Consider the following 16,671-nt stretch of genomic DNA (forward strand, 5'->3'; position numbering starts at 1 on the left):
TATATTAATAACTCTAAAAGTAGTTTCTTCACCATGGATAATTCTCCAAGATTTGTCACCAAAATTCAAAATATTCTTTCCTGTAGTCATGGTTGTTTGCCTTTCCATTATTTAGGAGTGCCTATCTTTGTTGGTGCTCCAAAGTGTCGGTTTCTTCAACCTTTGGCTTATAAAGTTAAATTGAAGCTAGCATCTTGGAAAGGTAAATCTCTTAGCATGATGAGTCGAATTCAGCTGGTCAATACAGTGATTACTGGATCTCTAGCTTATAGTTTTAATATGTATAAGTGGCCTGTTTCACTTATTAAGCAAGTTGAGCAGTGGTGTCGGAATTTTATTTGGACTGGTGATATTCTGAAAAAAGGTATTGCTACCGTTAATTGGGGGAAAATTTGTTCACCTCTTGAGGATGGAGGCTTGAATATCATTAATCTTCATCATGAAAATAATGCATATCTTCTTAAGTTTGCTTGGAACTTTGCTTATAGCGACAAACCTTGGTCTTTACTCTTGAAAGCTAGGGTTCTTAAATCAAAATATGAATTTCGAACGGTTTATAGATCTTCCTCTCTCTGGCCTGGAATTAAACAATTTTATTCTACCATACTTGACTATACTTATTGGACTGTTGGTACAGGTTCTTTTATTAATTTCTGGAATGATAAATGGTGCTCTACTACTTCTTTAGCAAATATTGCAGGGTTATCTGGTGGTGTTAGCATTCCGGATACAGTCTCTCAATTTTGGACAGGTTGTGATTGGAATATTCCCTTCTCTTTACAGCAGATGCCTCTTTTTTTTAATCATATCATGATTAGAGAGGAACAGGATATTCCTAATTGGATTCTAAATGAGTCTGGTCGTTTCACTCTTTAATCGGCTAGGACTTTTTTCTTGGAACCAGGAGTTCCAGGTGGTTGGGGTAAATTCATTTGGTCTTCATCTATTCCGCCTTCCAAAACTCTAGTACTCTGGAAAAATTTTCATGGGCGATTTCCTACAGATCAACATATTCAGAATAAGGGTTTGCATATATGTTCTATGTGTTCGCTTTGTGAAAAAGCAAGAGGAATCTATTCAACATCTATTTTTTGAATGTTCTAACGCATTGCATATTTTGAGTTGGGTACGACAAATTTTTCTTACTTCTCATTTCTCTAATAAGGATGATCTACTTTCTTTTATTAAGAGTGATGGTAGTCCTTTGGTTAAATTGATTAAGCTTGCGGTGATAACCTTTTCTATATGGATGATATGGCGTATGAGGAATTATGCTAGATTTCAGGATAAGATTGGGGTTTCTAAGGCTATTTCGATAATTAAAGATTTAACTTGTCTAGTGGGAAATTCGTCTAAAGCTTCAATGAAGAATGATATGTTGGACTTCAACGTGATTAAGTTTTTCGGTATTAAGACTCATAGTGGTAAAGTTCTTCGTCCTCTTCCTATTAGATGGGAATTTCCTTCACCAGGCTGGGTCAAAATTAATACTGATGGGGCTGCGAGGGGGTATCCTGGTCTTGCTACTTGTGGAGGTGTTTTTCGTGGGAGTATGGGAGAATTTATTGGTGCTTTTTCAGCGTTTCTTGAAGTTCAAACTGCTTTGGTTGCTGAGTTTTATGGAGTTATACATGCTATGGAGGAAGCTCAAAAAATGGGACTTACTAATGTCTGGCTTGAATGTGATTCTGCCTTGGTTTGTGCTGCGTTTACTGCTAGGACTAATGTTCCGTGGATGCTTCAGAATCGATGGAATACTTGTCTTAATTTTTGTGGGACAATCAGGTTTAGGGTAACTCATATTTTTCGTGAAGGGAATGCGTGTGCTGATAAGTTGGCTAATTTAGGATTTATTCATAGAGAATCTTTTCATTGGTATAATAGACTCCCAGCTAGTCTGTTCTTAGAATTCTTTATGAATAGGTATAATCTACCTATGTATCGTTTGTGTTAACATATGGGTTTTGGTCTAGTCCCCCCATATTTTTGTATTTTATTTCTTTTTTCTTTTTTTAATAATATTTTTTTTCATGTGATGGCAGATGATTGTTGTTACTTGAAGTGTCAGCTTAGCTGAGATGTCAAGTTGCATAGTGATGCCTAACACGAAAATTTTATAAAAAAAAAAAAATTTAGAAATGTTACATTAACTCCCTAAATAATTCTGATTTATTTATTGTTTATTGCTAATAAAAAACAAATTTAAAGTAAACATAAACAAACGTCTATATCAAATAATATAAAATTATTTTACATTATTATTACACACCCTATTCTGAGTCAAAGGAAAGGTTTAATGGTGAAGCCATTATGGATTAGGATTTATTCTTGGATTGTTTGCATGTATTGAATTAAAAGTAACTTATAAAACAGGGAAGTGGACATAAGCATTGTTGAGTTGTTGTTTTCCCAAGAATACTTGTGGTTTTGAAGCAACCATAATAAAACAATTCAAGACTATACCCTTAACTTTCTTCCACTTCCAATGTCACCTTAGTTATTATACCCACCAACTACTACTTTCCATAATGCTCACATTAGATCATATATTTAATCATATAATTTAAATTTATGATTTAAAAAAAAATTATTAGATATGGATGTTAAGCTGTTGATAAAAGATGATGTTGTACCCATTTATATATCACGAAATATTTTAATTTTTAATTAATGTAAAATTTTCAATATCCTCATGTCAAAATCTGTCAATTCGTGTGTGAACATTTATGACAACTCGTGTGTGAACATTTATGAATAATCCAATAACAATATGACCACATAATAAAATTTATTAAAATAAATTTTAAACATTTTCATCAAATACACCCAACCATTAAATAAGTAAAAATGAAACATTATTGTTGTCTTAAAAAAATTCTTTTAAGAAATTTCTTTTACTAGAATGGAAGTTTTTTATATTAAAGTAAACATTATAATAAAATCTTAAAAGTGATATGAGATTAAGAAAAAAATTTAAAATTTTGTGTTGTAAGAGCATAACCTTGAATTTATAATTTGTTTAATATTTTTGTTGTGATGTGATTTTAAATTAAATTGAGGGTGGAGAAAGAAAATGCAGGAAAGGAAAGGCCACAATCACCGACTTAATTCATTTACAGTAGATGACAGGGAAGGAACAGGATATAATAACTCCACATCTCATGCCACATTTATTGCTTCTCTTTTTAATTTCGTAAAACAACTTTTTAATTACTATTCTTCATTCCCAATTTTAATTGGATCACCTATTTTACTTCTTCATTCGTCAAACCTCGTAAATTACCATCATTAATGGAAAATTTAAATCAAATTGTGCTGCTTCTCGAATATTACACAAATTATCATCGGTTAGAGGACATAGAAGATTAGGAGGGTTTTCAATTCAAGTTTATTCAGATAATATTGTTAATAAAAAATGTTTTGAAAGAAAAATTATATTTCAACAACTCTTAAATGATGTAAGAGTATTGAAAATAAAAGGTTTTTAGATGTTTATGTTAGAACATATCTATTTTTAGTTCAAGTGTTATTGAAATACTTGCCGGTTTTATTTAATCAAGACGGATTAGGATTTTTTAAACTAAATATATAGTTACTTTATAAAAGATTTATCAAAATTTAATTATAGCACTAGTTTGTTAATTAATAATTATGATTATGCATTCACAACTTTCATTTTTTAAAAGAAAAAAAAAAATTCCTATGACAGGTGTTGGCAACAACTACCACCTAACTTACACCATTAATAGAGTCGCTGATAGAAGCAAAATATTAATCACGTGAGCAAAAAGAAAGAGAATTAAGAAAAGAAAACACCTTTTACATAGAAACTAATTTGTTTTTTAATTAATAAAAAATAAATTAAATATCAATCACTTTAAGAATGGTCTAACTTTTATACAAAATTTATCAAACCTCACAAACTAATTCTAGAATTACTTGGCAAAATAATTCATCACGTAATTAACCTCGTATAGACCAAAGGATCAAGACACCGGTTATAATAAGAGAAAAAACAAACAATGACTTAAAAGTAACCCAAGACCAAAACTTTAATTGAATCATAACAAACAATTCTAAATCGTCAACCACACCCCCTTTGAAAATGACATTATTATTGTGCTTCCAAATCTCACTAACTACTGCAATCCAAACCGCTCTCCAAACATCATTAACTAAATCAGAAGCTTACACAACCTAAATTGAAAAAAGTTTAAGAGTGGTTCATTATGACACATTGACTTCACACCAAGCCAAGCAAAACATTGACACCATACTGACCAAGCTATTATGCACTCAAAAACCAAGTGGCGACAATTCTCTTCCTCCATCCCACAAAGACTACAAAAAAGGCTTTTGACTGTGATCTCACGCCTTTCTAAATTGACCATAGTAACAATCTTATTTTCTAGCACCCTCCAAGTAGAGACAAGTGCAGAGGGCACAACTTTACTCCTCCAAAACTTTTTATACGCAGAAACATTCTCCCCTTCTCGTGCCCTCCTTAAACAATTATAAGCACTTTTTATCGTATAAATTCTCATCTTTCCAAATCCAACTATCCACCTCTTCCAAGTCAAAGCTCAACCCTTGAAACTCCGAGAAAAAAAGGCTCACCAAAGGCTTTTCCCATTAAAAAAAAAACTCCTCCTCCATGCCAGTTGTCACTCCCAAACACCATTAGTCCATATCCCAAGCTCGACCACCTTAGTAGCTTTGCAAGAGGTCAGGGAGAACAACCTCGGGTAGATATTCTTTAAAGCCCTACTACCCGCCCAACAATCCTCCCAAAAGGAAATTTCCTCTCCATTGCCAATCTTCCACTTGAAAGCATTTTCAAAATTCCTTTCCCATCCCTCCAAACTCCAAACCTCCTTCTAATCTTTCCACCAGAGAGACCCTACTATTTTTCACGCCCTCTCTCAGGCTTCTTCAGCCTCCATATTTGGGTTCAAGAACCTCCTTCCACAAACCGTCCTTATCCGTCCTCAACCGCCAAATCCATTTCCCTAATAAAGTCGTGTTAAATACCCTTAAGTCTAGTATACCGAGACCACCAACCTTGCGTGACTCACAAACCTTACTCCAAGAAGCCCAGACGACCTTTCTTTTGTCAGCACCCCACCCCCATAAGAAATTCCTTTGAATCCTCATTATCTCATTTGCCACCATGAAGGGCATTTTGATTAAAGACAGATAAAATAATGGAATAGAGGAAAGTACATACTTAATCAGACAAATCCTCTCGACCAAAGACAAAAATATGCATTTCCATCTACACAGTCTAGCCTTCAATCTTTCTATCACTCCACTCCAAAACGCACATCTCTTATGACACCCCCTACCAACATACCCAAGTAAACAAAAGGGATTACCATCACGTCGCAATTAAAAATCGCTGCAAAATGCTGGAGCGATAATTGGTCAATCCCCAGCTCGTCAATCCTGCTCTTCAAAAAATTCACCTTAAGCCCATAACAGAGTTCAAAAGAGTTCAGATCCACCTTGATATTAAAAACGCTTTTAGTGTTAGTTTCGCAAAAGAATAAGGTATCATCAGCGTATTGTAACATGTTTACTTTCACTTTCTTCCTTCTAATGTCCAAGCTATCAATCAAGTTTTTCTCAACTACCATCCTTGACACAACTGTCAAGCCCTCTACCGCAATAAGAAACAAAAAAAGAGCTAACGGATCACCTTGGTGGCCTTCTTAGGAAGAAACTCCTTAGTTGGACTACCATTCACAATCACTGACATTGAAGCTGATTCTAAGCAACACTTAATCCAATGAATCCATTTGTCACAAAAACCAACTCTTTTTCAACATATATAATATAAACCTCTAATTGAAAGAGTCATATGCCTTCTCATAATCAACCTTAAAGAAAACGCAACTTCTCTTCTTTCTCTTCATTTCATCCAAAACTTTATTAGCCCCTAGTACATTATCCAACAAATTGCTCCCTATACTAGATAGAAGTATTAAATATAAACTAATTTAAAAATTATTTATTAATAATATAAGTTACTTTAAATATCAATTATTATTTTAATTTTTAAAATAATATGAATAATTACTTTTTTTTCTAAAATTAATTTATATTTAATAGTTTTTATTCTTGTGAATCGATAGAGATTCAGTTTTATTCGTAAGGTTTTCTTTATAAAACTATTAACCTAACTCATGAAAACAAAAATCCAAAAAAAAGGGTTATAGATTTGAGAGTAGAAGAAAAAATTACTTTTCATAAATTTTCCAATTAAATAAAGATGTTACACTCTCAACTACCCTCGATTAGACAATGTTTGTTTAGAAAAGGATTAGATTGGTTTCAAAAATAAAAGAAAATACAGATAAAAAATAATTATAGAAATATGCTAATTTTATGAAAATAATAATTAAATTTATAATTAACTTAAAATGAAATTAAATCATTATTATTTTAACCATCTCACATAAAATTAGTAAAATCACATTCTTACAAAATAAGTTATTTTTTTCCATAAATATTCATAAGCTTACTAATTTAAAAATTAAACTCCTCAACATAATGTGATTATAGTTCACATTAGTTTTTAGATATTGGCAAGAAATTAAGTAGTTTAGTTGGTGAAAAAAGAGAGAGAGTATTATTAGCTCAAATCCCTCCTCAATCACTTTTATAATTTCTCAAACCATAACTTTGGTGGGAATCACAGTGTATACTTTTTAGAGAAAAACTAAAATAGATTGGAAATCAGGATTAAAAGTACATTATTTAACTATTAAATGTCATGTTAATGCTAAGTTGTGGTAAACTTAACAATTTTAACTATGAACGAAAAAACATTTGACTAAAAGTACAGATTTTACGAAATTGTGAAATTAAATTTAGGGAATAAAAAAATCATATATTGAAAACTATAAAAGAACTAAAAGCTTAATTTAGCACTTATATATAACTATTAAATAATCTTTATTTTAAAATGAAAAAAATATAAAATAATTAATGCACATTAAAAATTATTTCATTAAAATAATTAATAATATCAAAATTTTAAAATATACTGGTTTTCAACTTTATACTATATTTTACGGACTCCATCTGATTAAATTATTTTGTAGGACTAAAACTATATGAGTGTTTATTTCTTCAACCTTATATATTTTGAAATATTCAAATTATTTTTATAGTTTTGGATAATTTAGAAATGTGAATGTTATGTAAATCGGAATAGAAAATCTGAAAGAAAAAAAATTAATCCAAAATATCTTAAATATATATTTTTTTATTTTTAAAATGATAAATTCGAAATTTATTAAATATTTCTGTCGGAGATCCTACATCGACTAGAGATTAGAGTCTTTCATTGTATATAAGTGGGTGCAAACCTCAACCTCATGAGCCGGTTTTATGGGGTTGAGTTAGGCTTAAAATCCACTTCGTAATAATTTCCAAAAAATATATTTAGAAAAAATAATTAAAAAATCATTTAAAAAAAAGATAAAATAGTTTTTTTCAAAAATAATGGGGTGTAGGAGAAAATTGTTGGGTTCACTAAATCAAATTCAACCATAATAAGTCATTTTGGTAATCAAAGATTAATTAAAAGGAAATAATATTGAAGAGTTATACCAAATATAATAACAATTATAGCATGCATTTCTATGTTGAAGTGAGTCCATTTAGAAACAGTCATACCACAAGGTGGCTTACATGGCAGGTACACAATCATACTGATAGAACTTGTATCAGAACAGTGAAAAAGAACTGGTTCTTATTGAATGAAACTTTTGAGAAAGCCCATAGGAACCAATACATTTCAATTTTCTTTTGTTTCTGACATAAACCCTTGTATTTCTTGGACTAAACCAACCTAACTAACTAATGGGAATCTATCACATACTGTACCAACTGAAACATCAATCAATTAATCACCAAACTATAAAAAGCAGAACAAGAAGGTGGAAGATAAAAGGATGGTTGAAGATTCCACATCCACAATTTTATTATATATAAGTGGGTGCAAATTTCATATCATTCGTATTGTGGTATCAGAGTCATTTAAAACCTATTTTATAGAGTGTTTGTTGGGTCTATCGTGTTACCCGTAAACAAAATAATCACACAAGAAAGAACAGCAAAGAACCGTTTACTGGTCAAGCAAAGGATTAGATAAGAAAACTTTCAAATCAATTTTACAAAATGTGTATTTTTTTTTTTAACACTGAAATCTATTTAAAGGATTATTACAAAATAGAACGAAGAAGAACAAAATGGAACATAGATTAACAAAAGAGTAAACTGAAGACAAAAGATATGAGAATAAATATTTCTTCTTTCTTATTATTCAAATCAAAACAAATGGTCTCAATATATACAAGTAGTACACTCATTCTAAGGTTTCATTAAACAAGGAAAGAATCAATAATTAAATACTAGAATCATAAGATATAAAGATAAAATAAAGGTTATTCCTTTTATAAAGAGAAGCAATTGATAATTAGAAAAGAGAATGAGTTATGAAAAGAACATATCTAAAGGATATGAGTCATAAATATCATATAAAACTTCATGCTAGCACCCTTTAACTCAACCTTCAAGACACTGTTTGTGGGTTTTGTTTTTCCTTACAACCTTCTCATTTATTAATACTTTGAACTCATGCTTGCATGAAACTTTTGATGACAAAACTATACATGAATCATAGATACACACAACATGGAGACGATTAAACTAGAACCGAATTCTTTAACCAAAATAAATCAATTTGGATGCAATCATCCAATGCCATGTTAGAACTTAATTTTTAAAAGGATGTTTTTTTACTGTTCATGGTGTTAATAAAACTTTTATCTTTTTAAAAACTAACGAACAATGCATGAGACTTCAGATTGATTAAGTGGCGTGTTTTGAAAGAAAAATTGAAAATCCAAGATTTTACAGGAACATTTAAATTAAATTCATAATTTGTATGAATCCAAGGTGAGAAGTATTATAAAGTGAACTTTAAGCCTAACCCAACCCCATAAAACCGGCTCATAGGGTTGAGGTTTGCACCCACTTATATACAATGAAAGGCTCTAATCTCTAGTCGATGTGAGATCTCTAACACACCCCTCACGCCGAGAGTGATAGATAGAAGCTCGTGGAACTATATATTATGGGTGGTCCGATAGCGGCCCGATAGCGGGTGGCCTGATAAGCCCAACAAATACTCGCTAGGATAGGCTCGAAATGGCTCTGATACCATACTACAGTAAATGAAGATGATGAATATTCCTTTCCTGATGTGATGCTTTAATGTAGTGTAACTAATTGTACGTAATCGTAATGAAAAAAAAGGTTTTGATAAACCCTACTTGTAAAGAAAACTAAATATAAAATAAACTTTTATTCACTTGTATATTAAAGAGTAAAATACATGGTGTATATATAAGAGAAAGATTAAGACCTAACTAAAATAGAAAAGGAAAGTTGGGCCAAAGAAACAAAGCCCAATAATTTACAATAGAAAATTAAATAGGTTAACAAGAAGGGAAAAAAAAGAAATAAATTTATAATTAAATGATATAAAAAATATTAAAATTATAGTATTGAGAGTTGTAACGTAAATATATAAAAATTGGGATTCTCAATGTATATTATCTTAAATTAAATTTACTTTAACTCAATAAAATAATATTTTAATTATATTTATTTTATTTTGTAATTTAAATTATTTATAATGAGTTGTAAAATAAATATTTTTACTTTTTCATTTCAGATGTTCAAAAGTATTTTTTTTCTATAAAATAACCTTGTTCGTAGTTACTCACTTATTATACACATTTTTATTCTCTTGTCTTGTAACTTTGGAAATTCCTATGAATTACCGAATAAATAGTTACTGTTGAAAGTTGACTTGTCCTTTATTCACACTCAAAAAGAAAACCACGTACATTTGACAATCAATTTAATAATATAATAATATTTTAAATTTTTAAAAAATAATAATTAAAATAATAATTTATGGGATTTTAAATGTATGTATTTTACTGTGTTAAAAAGTATAACCACATATATTTTACAATCCATTATAATAATATAATAATATTTTAAATTAAAAAATAAAATAAATATAGTTAAAATAATAATTTATGGGGTTGTTAAATGTATATTTTACTGTTTAAGTGTTAAAGTATATCCTTAGTATTTACCAGGGATGGTGGAGTAATATTAGCTAATTCTTCATCTTAATTTTTATTCTATTGTCTTGGTCCAAAGAATTGGGCTTCTTACTTTTGGGCCAACCCTAGTTCTTACAAAAGGCAATTGCTTCCTGCATCATATCATTGCACTCAATCACAGGAGAAATACCGAAAATACCCTTAAGAAAATGGAGTACATATAAATTTACATTCTGGACCTCCTTTTCCAGAACACAATAATCTCTTCCGGATAATTTTTTTCGGAATGTATTATTTTCAGTTCTGGATTTTTTTATCCGAAATGAAATTTTGATTTTTTTTTTCTGGATTTTTATATCCGAAACACAAAAACCTCTTCTGGATTTTTTTTTCTGGAATGCATTATTTTCAATTCTGGATTTTTATTTCCGGAATAAAGGGTATTTTTGAAAATTTTGAAATTATCGTGGGTGCAGGTTCAAAAGTGTTGGGTGCAGGGAGCATTTGCCCTTACAAAATAGTCCGTTAGCAAAAGGAACACAGTGAAGGAAGTAATACAACAAAAAGACTGTTTCTTCCTACACCTCCATATCTTCTTCTCTCACATCCATAAATTTTCGAATTTCCAAAAATATCTCTATAATATTTCGGATTACGTAATCCAGAAGTCATTTTTCAATTTTTTTTCAAATGCATGATTATTTTATGGATTACACAATCCAAAAGTCTTATTTAGCTTCCAGATTATGTAATCCGAAAATCTTTTTTCAAATGAGTTTCTGGATTACATAATCCGGAAACTACTCTATGGGGATGACACAAAAAGGATAAAAATGTATTTTCATGTTGGATATGGAGGTGACAGAAGAAGATATGGAAGTGCATGAATAAACAGTAAAAAAAAACAGAAAAAGAAAGAGTTAGTAATCGATAAACAGTAAAACAGCCTTTCATAATGTTCTTAAGAATTAAAGAGTGACTCTCTTAATTCGTTAAGACAGTTATATAAAACCAACAGCTTAAGGATTTAAAAACAAAACAGTAATTTTTTTTTTATCAGCAACAAAAAGTAATGTTATAGAAGAAAAAACATTAACAGTGTTTTGATAAATGTTTTCGATCCATATTTTCTAACAAAGTCACATTCAATAACTTCAAATCATGCACAAGTATTAGTTGGTTCAAGTGAATCCACATCTGACACATGAAACATCGATCCAAACATGCACTAAGTTTTCATTCTTACATGATTGATAAAGTGTGTTTGAAAACAAGTTCAACCTATCAAATAATAAAACCATACCAAATACAAAAAAATTGTTTCAAGGTGATAATTTGTTGTTTTGATGAACGCATAACTAAACAAATGGATTTAAGTGATTGGATTAATCTATATTCATTGTAACAAAATCCGTTGAGTAAATTGTCACAATCTGGATTTGTAATGAATTCTATCATTCATTCATAACTTTATCAAATAGAGTTATTGCATGATCAGCTGATGTGATTGTTTCTCTAGCAAGATTGTATGACGAAAAGTATACTAACAAAAGCTCCTCCTTGCATCTTAGCTCATTTTTTTTTTTAACTTTGTCTATTGGATTTGCTAGTTTATCTAAAGCTTAGTATACAAAAGTTCTTGATTCATCGGAATCCTAACTTTACTTTTTTTATAACCTAAAATAGAATCAAATAAAGAAAATAATAGTTAAATCTAACAAAAATAAAACAGATAATCTCTTTTACTTTAATACTTGTCCCTTGAAAATAAAAGGAATTGGATTATGATATATGGAGTAAGTTGCATCGTGATTTTATAGAACAGGATTCCAAATCACTTACTGGGAACAGTTAGCAATTTATTCACAAACGCAGAGTTGTCCAATAGAAAACTGGCTACACGAATAGGCCTTGTTGAAAAAGTTTGGGTGGAGGGAAATTTTAGTTCTTACAGTAAAAGTGAGCAGATTCCATTCTGAAACAATAATAATAATTAAAATGAATCCCATTCTCTAACTCACTGCTGTCTTACAGTGTGAATGAAAATAAAATAATGAGTTAAGAACATGTCATTGGAGTAAAAGAAAAGTATAGCATAACTAAAAATGTTACTGAATGAGTTAAAATAAGCCTGCAATATGCATGTGCAACTATGATTAATCAATAAATAAAGTGGGCATTGCAGTGAGGGTTGCTTCATGATTCACACAATCACGTAGTTGATTGGCGGGGAAAGAGGTCAAACCATGTATTCATCTCAACATCAAATTGATGATGAAGTGTACACGATGTACTAAGGAGTGTGAAGCATTAAATGATGGGTTACAAACGCAGAGGACAAAGGAATCAAACAGAGTAATGAAGCATGGTCCCAATTAATCTTCCAAGGCTTTAAGAAGAGAAATCATTTTAAGGTCACATTGTTGATTAAGTGTATGCCACATAAATAGGAAGAAGAAAACTAGACCTTAATTCAGGAAGTACAGCTGGACGGATAAACAAGGAGCACGAACACATTATAGACCTGAGGGGACCTCGTTTTCATGTTACACATAAAGGTAGCACCAAGAAAATGATTTCAAAATAGTTGGTAACTGTTTTCACCTATGCTTCAAATGTAATGTAACATTAAAATTTTGAGCCAAATGTGGTGATAGATTGGTGAGCAAAGCATTAGCAGCGGTCTCTCTCATTTGACCTTTTCTGAGCACCTTGGCTACAGCCCACAGTCCCAGAGAAACTAAACTCTTAAAACTCTAGTCAGACAAAACAATTTGACAACCCCTTCCCCTACAACATACTAGATTTCTCTAATCATGAACAACGGGCATAGATTGTGACAAACATACTATATCTATACAACATGATTGAAGCAGCAAGCAATGAACATTAAACAATGAAAATCTTTCATTTATTGGTTTACATATTTGGCTAAAAAAGATAACAGAACATATCTATGTAAGCCTACTCAGTAATCTGAAAAGCAATTTAGAATTATGGACCAGGAATGTGAGAAATACATCCAAAGAAACCATGTTAAAAGAAAGAAACCAAATTCGGAAAGCTATCCCTGCAACAATTAACTCAGTAAATGAGATGATTGAACATGGAGGCACCCTTCGAGGCTAAGTCAGATTGTGGATAACAGCATCCTCTGTTGAGTCAATCTAAAATTACCTCAACAACCCATAACAGCACAATTATACACGAACACCCCGACGTTTTCCTTCACACCAAGTACCTGCCAATCTATGGTGCCATTCCTGACCCCGGACTTAGGACACCACGAACTCAACACAATTGCTTCACCTTCCGGACCCCTTTGTCCACCCACAACCAAAAGTTGCTCTCCACAAGCCTTGAAAGCTAACCCCCAACCATTAGATGAATCTGCCCGGACAGGAAGCCTCCCCAACTCATTCCAGGTGTTCTTTTCCTTGTCATATTTCTTCACCATGTTAGTTACATGCTCAACTGCATATAGCTGATTATCCACAACTGCCACAAGGGGCGGTGCCTGAACACCCTCGTTAACATATGGATACATACCCTCTATTTTCCGCCAATTCCTTGTCTTAAGATCATATTCCTCTCCACAAGTTAATGAAACGGTTATACTTGACATTCCACCAATCACGTAGAATTTGTCATCCATAAAAAAACCCGAACACAATCTACGTGGAGTGTGCATGCTCGGTAGAAGTTCCCACATACCTGATGAAGAGTCATACAACTCAGCTGATTTTAGAACATTCCCATACTTATCACTTCCTCCGGCAATAATAGCAATTGAACCAAGACTACTAGATCCAAACAAACAGCGAGGTTGGTTCATCCCCTGGCACTTCACCCAGCCACGGCAAACCATGCTATACTTCCAAATGGCAAACTCCATCATTTCCCGACCAAAGACTAACAGTTCGCAGCCCACGGCCAAGGATTCCTTGTCTGCATGGTTAAAGCACTCATCACAAGGTATCTTAGGTAATGACATCCACTTGTTTACTTTGGGGTCAAATGCCACCCATCCTCTTGGATCACAAACCATATACACGAAATGTTCCACAGCCCCCAATTGTTTCCTCAACCCATATAGATACCCACTATTGATCAATTTATTGAACCTTTTATTAATACAAGATAATGAGGTGTAATCGGATCCACTAACCCAAGCAAGACAATTCAACGCAACATCATCAATTAGACCAGGGAGAAGCGAATCATTTGGTCCAGGTCCAGAAAAACCATCATTCACTCCTTCCCCCCTAACCATTTCCAAAAAGTTATTCACTTTCTGCCCATCCTCTTCCGCCTGCAAACAACAACCCAAACGTAATTTCTTTGTCATGACAAGGAATCCTCAGCACACCCCAATACAACCATAGCAGATGGAAAATCAACCATGAAAGGCAGAAGAAGCAAAGACCATCATTATGATTATTACTAACCCAACAATCCCTTCAATTCATATACCGCCTTTACCCATAAAAACAAAAATTCATCACACAATCAACATGCACCAATCTTCAATCAATTCACCCACTCCGTAATTGCCTTACAGTAAAAAAACAAACCACCCCTGTAGAAACGAAACAACCACAACCCTGGAGAAAATAGAGAGAGAAAAACGTGAGGGCAATACCGAATGAATCACGTGAGGATTCGAAATTGAAACTCCCCCAGCAAAATCTCCTGCCTGATTCCAAGCTAAGGAGAGAGAACCATCTGCAAAATTCACGAGAATAGTAAATGAAACAAGCCCGACTGAAACGGTAAAGGCGTGATGGAAAAAAAATTGAAATTTGAGGAAAAGGGTGTGGTCTGATCCAATTGAAGGAGCGGCGACCAGATTCGGATCGAAATAAAAAAATAATTTTGAAAAGGAAAATGATTGATTTTGAGAAGGTGGGAAGAGAGGAAATAGAAATGTGGAAGAAGGGTACCTGAGGATGAGAAGGTTTGGATCTCAGAAATGGAGGAATTGGTGTGTGGGGCGTGAAGGCATGGTGTTGCCGGAAAGAGAAGAGAAGAGAAAAGGAGCGAAAGAGAGTTAAACAGAAAGTGGGCTTTGGTTTGGCTTAGATAACTTGCAACTTTGGACACGGAATGGAATGAGTGAGGTACTATGTGTGAGTTACCAGCTATAACTTATAAATAAATAAATATAATAACTCTAACACTACACATTTCTTCTTCTTTCCTCTTCTAACCCCACTTTTTCCTCTATTTCCATTTTCTCCCTCTTTTTTTCCTTATTCCTTTTCTTCTTCTTCTTCCTTTTTCTTTTGCTCTAATAACAATAAATATTACAATTCAATATAATATATCATCAATACAATATTTATATAAATATTTATTATTAAAATATATTTATTTAATATAATATGTCACTAATATTATACCTTCACTATTATGCATTTAAAAGACACATACTAATAGTATTTGCTATGTATATATAATATTGATTATATATTGTATTTAATGTGTCCATTTACTATATAATATATATTATACACTACATTTAGTTAGTAAATTAATGTTATTAATATAGTATTTAGACAGAAAAACTAAATAATTTTGTTTATTGTATTTATTAAAGATAATATAATAATTTCATCTATAATGATGGCATTTTAAGATTTTTCACATAGAATGAACAAATTTTCATACAGATTTTTTATGGATGTATTATTTATTGAATTTTTTTATTAAAATAATGTAGTCTCTTGATAAATATATTGTTTGTATGTTACAAACAAATAAGGAACTAGTTTATTTAAGGGTAAATTTAAAATAAAATTATTAATTTACATTGAACATTAAAAGCATAATTTAGTTTAATCTTTTAAAAAAACTACTAAAACTACCGTTACTTTTTTATGGAGATACTCCCTCCCTTTCAAAGTTATACTACCTCCACTTTTATTTATCAGAAAAAATAAACATTTTCTTGTTCTACAAATTTTAATTATTTTATTTATTTTATTTACTTGATGATGTTTTTCCTTAAAATATCTTAACTTTAATTAATGTACATTTTTATTTTTGACTGCCATAATATGTATTTTTTTTTCACTATAAGAGTACTAATATGTACAATATGTTGCTTGAACAATATCTAGGTGTAAAATCTTAAGAAACAAATACCAAAAACTCTTAAAATCCTCAAATCTTCATAGCTTTGAGTTATTAGTCATAGCTTAAGCGAGTAGTTTTCACACAAGAGAGGATGACCATTATTTCTCACTTGCTCAAGGAAGCTTATTGTAAAGTTTATGATAATCTTAAAACATGTAAGTGTTTAGGTGTATATGTTTTTCTTCTACATGTAACATCATGTGTTCTCGTACTAAGTACGATTATAACAAATTACACCTATACAATAATAAATTAAATTAAATTAATCATCATACAACATGATATAAATAACACATACATATATCAATCACATCACATTCTGACACTAAAGTATACAAAACAAATTACAACTAAATAACTTTCAATTAAGAATACAGGACTT

General features: G+C 31.4%; 1 protein-coding gene across 1 annotated transcript; it reads right to left on the minus strand.

Moving 5' to 3' along the window:
- Positions 1-13,034: 13,034 nt before the first annotated feature.
- LOC137835737 (Galactose oxidase/kelch repeat superfamily protein) lies at positions 13,035-15,318 on the minus strand. Its single transcript, XM_068644371.1, has 3 exons — positions 15,095-15,318; positions 14,794-14,876; positions 13,035-14,463 (listed from the first exon to the last, which is right to left on the minus strand). Exon 3 carries the CDS (start codon positions 14,422-14,424, stop codon positions 13,330-13,332), a length of 1,095 nt encoding a protein of 364 aa, XP_068500472.1. The 5' UTR covers positions 14,425-14,463; positions 14,794-14,876; positions 15,095-15,318; the 3' UTR covers positions 13,035-13,329.
- Positions 15,319-16,671: the final 1,353 nt, after the last annotated feature.

The sequence above is a fragment of the Phaseolus vulgaris genome, chromosome 5 (assembly GCF_051622355.1).
Source record: "Phaseolus vulgaris cultivar YP4 chromosome 5, ASM5162235v1, whole genome shotgun sequence".
Taxonomy (NCBI): domain Eukaryota; kingdom Viridiplantae; phylum Streptophyta; class Magnoliopsida; order Fabales; family Fabaceae; genus Phaseolus; species Phaseolus vulgaris.